This window comes from Larus michahellis, chromosome 5 (assembly GCF_964199755.1).
Source record: "Larus michahellis chromosome 5, bLarMic1.1, whole genome shotgun sequence".
In the NCBI taxonomy this organism is placed as follows: Eukaryota; Metazoa; Chordata; class Aves; order Charadriiformes; family Laridae; genus Larus; species Larus michahellis.
The window spans coordinates 72,123,963-72,129,789 of NC_133900.1; the positions used below are offsets into that span (position 1 = coordinate 72,123,963).

Consider the following 5,827-nt stretch of genomic DNA (forward strand, 5'->3'; position numbering starts at 1 on the left):
ACTTTGTTCCTTTTGTTTCACCGAACCTGCCAACTTTGGAAATTAGTGACACGGCCATTCAAAATGTTTGACAAGTGGTCAGACTCCGATATACATATTCATACCCCAGCCGTAAATGATGGCAGGAAGTTTCAGATGCAGTAAAAATGAATTCTTTAGTTCAGCCCAACTTTAATATAAGTTTCGTAAGCGCTTTTACTGTGAAAGCAGGAGCGCCTCTTAGATAGCACACAGGGGACACATCATTTAAAGAAATGTTTCTTTGCTTGAACCAGAAGTCCAAATCTGCTCAGTTCATTTAAAATATTTTTTTTTTCTTTTTCCCAAGAATAAATGAATAAGCAGTTCCTTTTGTGGTTTTCCTGATGCTTGGTGACTTGCTATTATTCTTCCAGCAGAAAAAGGATCAGACGCTCATATGAACAGATGTGTCCCTCCTCCTCAGCCCCACGCTCGCCCTCTCCCTTTGGAAAATAAAGGTGACGGGGCCTGGTGTTTGACTAAAAGAGGCTATAAATCTTCTGGGGATATACTGCGATGGCTTTTTGCACGTAAAAAAAAAAAGTATCGAGGAAAGGAAATTGTAATAAATCATACGCCGTGCTTGTTGTGTTGTTTTGTTTTGTTTTGGTTTTTAACTCTTGGAAGCGCAGGGCTGCTTTAATGAAGTGCCAATGCCAGAAACCCTTCTGCCGGGGGGCGCCGGGCTACGGGGGGAGGCGGGGGGGCATGTGCGGGGATGGAAGATGCCCGCGTTTCAGCGCAGCCCGTTTTGCAGAGGGGCCGAGCCCCCGACAGGCTGAAGCCCCCCCGCCCCGCTCCCGCCTCCGAAAAACCCTCTTCGCCCTGGCCGCAGCCCCCGCTCCCTCCAGCGGGGGGGCGGGCAGCGACCAGCGGGACGGTGGCGGGGGGGTGGGTGATGAAGCCCCGACGGCAGCGGAGCGGCGGGGCCGGGGGGCGGCAGGTGAGCCCGGGGAAGCCCCGCGGGGGGGCGCGGCTGCGGGGGGCTGCTGGGGGTGGGGGGAGCTGCCCCCACCCCCCCGGGCGCGGCGCCGGAGGCCCCGCATGGCTCCCGGGGCCGCCCCCTGCCTGCCCCGGCGGGGCGGGCGGGCAGCGGGCCGGCGGCGGCGGGGCGATGGCGGGGCGGCGGCGGCGAGGGCTGCTGCTGCGCTGGCTCCTGGTGGGGCTACTGGGGGGCGGCGGCGGTGGCCAGCCCGGCGGCGGCGAGTACTGCCACGGCTGGGTGGACGGGCAAGGGGGCTACCACGAAGGCTTTCAGTGCCCCGAGGGCTTCGACACGGCGGCCGCCACCATCTGCTGCGGCTCCTGCGCCCTGCGCTACTGCTGCGCCGCCGCCGAGGCCCGCCTGGAGCAGGGCGGCTGCACCAACGACCGGGAGCCCCCGGACCCGGGAGTCACCGCCCGTGAGTGCCCGGTCCGCCCCCCCCCACCCCGCCGCGGGTCCCGGGGCGGGCGGGTAGCCGGACCCCCCCCCGCCTCCTCCGCCGAGCATCCCCTCGGCCGCCGGAGCCCGGCCGGGTTGCGGGGCTGGTGCCGGAGCCGGGGTCGGGGCGCGGGGGGGCAGGAGGCGGGAGCGGCTCCAGGTGCGCAGCGGGGGGAGGCAGCGGGGGTGCGGGGATGCGGCCGCTGGCGTTAACTCCGCCGTCCGGAGGGGTCCCGGCGGCGGGGTCCGACCCACCTGGAAGGGACGGGTTGTATTTGAAGTTTGCATCGGGAAACTTGGCGGCGTCCGTTCAACTTCCCTTTTGTCGCCGGGGGTGAGACCGGGCTCCGGTGCGCTGCAGTCACAGCCCCACGGTGCCAGGGACCGCCGGGTTTCCGAACAAAAGGAATCCGGCAGCGCAGAGGGAGGCTGGTGTCCCAAGTCACACGCTCTGCCCTTATTTTCCACCTTAACAGCATCCGCAGCGTTTGAGCTCCGCCGGCAGATTCAGGCTGTTACATTGGACAGTCCCGACAGTTTTGGGGGGCGAGGGAGGAGGAGAGGAGGGCGATTCCTGAGCAAAACCTAACCGGAACCACCAACGGGACACGCTGTAGAAAGCTTTTACCATTGGTAACCATTAAAACTGTCACCAGAAAGTAATTTTGCCTGGTACGCGCGGGGTTTAAACTTTAATTTTGTGCTAAGGATCGTGGTAGGAAGCTCTGTCCTACGAGCAGCTCAGCGTGTTCGTGGGGCTGAAACGGTGCGGGGCTTCGTAGACTCTATGGAGTTCGTTTCTGCACAGCAGACCTGTCGCTTCGCAGGCTAATGTGCGCGGCTTTTCTTATTCTTTCTTCTCCCAGAACCGATCTACGTCCCATTCCTCATTGTTGGATCAATATTTATTGCCTTCATTATCGTGGGCTCTCTGGTAGCGGTTTATTGTTGCACGTGTTTAAGACCTAAACAACCGTCGCAGCCCATACGGTTTTCTCTGCGGAGCTATCAGACCGAGACTCTTCCCATGATCCTGGCCTCCACCAGCTTCAGGACGCCGTCCAGGCAGTCCAGTACTGCCACGAGCTCCAGTTCCACCGGCGGCTCCGTTCGCAGGTTCTCCTTTCCCCGGGCAGAGCCAGGGTGCCTTGCGGCATCGCCACCCCCTCCGTACACATCCGGCTGCTTCCAGGCAGCCCACGCCGTCCACCTCACCCAGCCATCGGGATTTCTGGTGTCGCCGCCGTACTTTGGGTATCCTCTCCAGCCAGAGCCTGCCCTGGCTGGGAAGAGCTGCTCCGATTTTAGTCAGAGCTGAAAGGAGTTGTCAAGAAATGCCGGGCGTCTTGGGAAGCTGCTGCCGGGGCTCACCCTGACGCGGTCTGGGGCTGCGGAAGCCAGAACCGTTCCCGTGGGTGAGTTGCCCTTGGAAAAGCACAAGGTCTCGTTTGGGAGCTCATTTCCCGAACTTGGATCACACTCACGAATGAATTGTAAAATATCCCAAACTTAGTTGCTCTAAATCAAGTGACCGCTCTGAGTCGTTCAGTCTAATTTGCGCGGAACATGTTCGGAGACAAGTAGAAAAACCGTTTTGGGATAAAATTACTCATTTCATGGTGTTATAAATGATGTTTTAACCTTAAGTGCTATTAACTTAGTTAACAGACGGTGGCTGCGTTCCACTGGTAATAATCAGACTAGTTCTATAAAGCAGCGCTAAGCCTGAGAAGTCAGAGAGGAACTAGACTAAAGAGAAGAGTTTGCGGATGCCGAAAAGAGCTGACTGCTTCCCGCTTCCATGAGCAATGAAAATAAAAGAAAGTATTTTGCTATAGATATCAAAATGCGTGGGGTTTTTTAAAATACACATAATATACCTGAACTTACACCGCATATTTGCATTAGTAAACTGTAACTACGATAGGTAAAACTAGTACTAATTACGCTAGTTGAAAACGTGCCAGTCCCAAGCAGCCAAATCATCATCTATGAGAAAAGCAGAATGTATTCAGCAATATCACTAATAAGTTCTCTGCAGAAAATTCTAAAAATGGCGCTATATTAAAGCATATTTCAGAAGGAAGTATTTATTGTTGCCTTTTTGCTCAGCAACGTGTGTAAGTTGGCCGAACCGATCGCAAAGTTCTATTTGTAAAATTAGCCATGTATGAAATGTAAAGACAAGCTTGTAATTTAAAATGTATTTACAGCATTGACAACACTAATTATTTAGTAGTCACACACACACAAAAAAATAATCAATAAACTGTGTGGTTGCAATGTTGTGTCATCTGTATGTCTCTGTACAGGTAGCGTTGGATGAGCAAGTTTTCGTTTCGATGGTGTAACTATACTGTATTTTTTCCTGTTAAAAATAGTTAAATTTTGCTTTTGTGAATGATTTACGTCTCTAACTGTGCACCTGTTGTGCAGGTTTAATATAATATAAAATTCTGAATATATAGCGAACTAGTAGATCAATTAATGTCTTTTATATGGAACTGTGGTAAAGATGTGGTTAAACCGACACTGATTAGTTGGGTGTTTTAATTTAAAACATCCTGCCCTAGGAATAAATTTTGTTTGCCCTTCTGCATTCCTTCCTCCAAGTAAACCAACAAACCAAATGGAAGAAGAAGAAAAAAAAAAGGCATTTAACCAAACACGTGCAGCTAACAAATGGAAAATACACATATATACTTGTGTGTGTATACTTATATATTATACTTACATAGACATGTATACTTATTTTTGTGAACAAAGTCGTGCTGTGTGTCAGAATCTACAGTGTCAGGGGCTGAACTGTCCTGTTTTATCAGCCCCAGACTCCCCGTCTATGGGATCTGTTGAAGGACGTTGCAGCTGAGCTGTATTTCACAAGTACCGGCACATCGATGCATGTCGAAATTACAGCACTTCTGAATTACAGCGTGCTTCTCTGGGTTTTAGAAAAGCCTCATTGGTTCTTCCTCAAGAGTTGAATACATATTTTTCCTTAGCAAATATCTAAAAATCAGTATCTTAGCATTTATGAAAAAAAAATAAATTTTGAAATAGTCCTTTAAATATGTTTTTTTTTTATTGCATAATTAATATTACAATCCAATAGATTGTACTACTGGACATGTGGATTCTAAGCAGAAAGACCACTTAAGTGGTATACAGTGATTTGTACAACCTGATCTAGTTAAAGATGTCCCCGCTTACCGCAGGGGGGTTGGACTCGGTGGCCTTTGAAGGTCCCTTCCAACCCAACACTTTCTATGCTTCTGTGTTTTAAGTAACAGGTTTTAGCTTGAGTGTTGCAATTGTTAATGACAAGCTGAAGTAACGATGCACAGGAGTGTGTGTTTGGTAAAAATCTAAAAAGTAGATTCTGAGTACTTGGGGAATTGCTTGAGAGGTAAGCGTTTTGGCTTGCAAATTTTTAAGAAATGGTCTTCAGGGAAGGGGGCGGGTAAATTTTTACCCATCTTTGATGGGGTTTCATAGAAGTCTCACTGTAAATTTGGAATGGGTAAGAAATACAGGACTGTTCATGAAGTAACTATTTGGAAAAATCATTCAATATTGCAACAGCTGTCAGCTCGGCTGTTTGGGAGCATCCTGCGAGATCTGCTGATCATTCCTGTATACAGCAGCAACAGACAGTAAAACGATTCAACTGCATTTTTTACAAATAGTAGGAAATTAGTAGGAAAGTTGTTTGTTTGTTTTTTTTTTTTTTTTTATCTAGTAAACCAAGGCAACACAGATCCTGCTGGAAGCAGAAACTCGATCGAGTCTAGTTAAGAAGGTGCAATTTTATGTTCCTGTAAAGAGTGGTTAGCCATCGGAGCCGCCGACACGGGTGGTGGGCAGCTGAAATTCAGTGTTTTTCTCCAGGATGGGCTGTACCTGGGAGGCCGCGAGCCGGGCCCAGCGATTGCCCATGACCCTTTGGGGGTGTAGCCATGATGGTCTCAGCGGGCGGATTTATTAATGTTTTAGCGCAGGGACGGATTTTTGGCGACGCTTGTGTGCAGGCTTACAGATTGTAGTGATTATTCAGCCTAAGTAAAGGCTGTGCAGTTTGCCGCGTAGTGTGAAACTCAGTGCAAAGACTCCTCCGAGCTACTGCCTCTCCTCCCCGGGTGCTGCAAAATGGGTTTGAACCCCATAAAATGCTTGAAGAACTGGATGCACGGGAATAATTTCGTTGGATCGGACGTGGAGAAGTCAGCAAGTTTACAGAGTGTGAAGCGCCTCACAGATGGGTGGCCACAGAGTGCAACAAATCCTGCGGGGCGGGGGGGGTCTAAGGCTGGGGAAGAGGAGGGGTGACCTGTGAAGCAGGTGAGGTGCGGGGTATGCACCACCTGGAAACAGACGGACAGGAAT

General features: G+C 50.7%; 1 protein-coding gene across 1 annotated transcript; it reads left to right on the forward strand.

Annotated features, from left to right (window-relative positions):
• Nucleotides 1-1,126: 1,126 nt before the first annotated feature.
• Nucleotides 1,127-4,041, forward strand: SHISA3 (shisa family member 3). Its single transcript, XM_074589255.1, has 2 exons — nt 1,127-1,424; nt 2,311-4,041. The coding sequence occupies exons 1-2, from the start codon at nt 1,136-1,138 to the stop codon at nt 2,760-2,762; spliced, it is 741 nt and encodes a 246-aa protein (XP_074445356.1). The 5' UTR covers nt 1,127-1,135; the 3' UTR covers nt 2,763-4,041.
• Nucleotides 4,042-5,827: the final 1,786 nt, after the last annotated feature.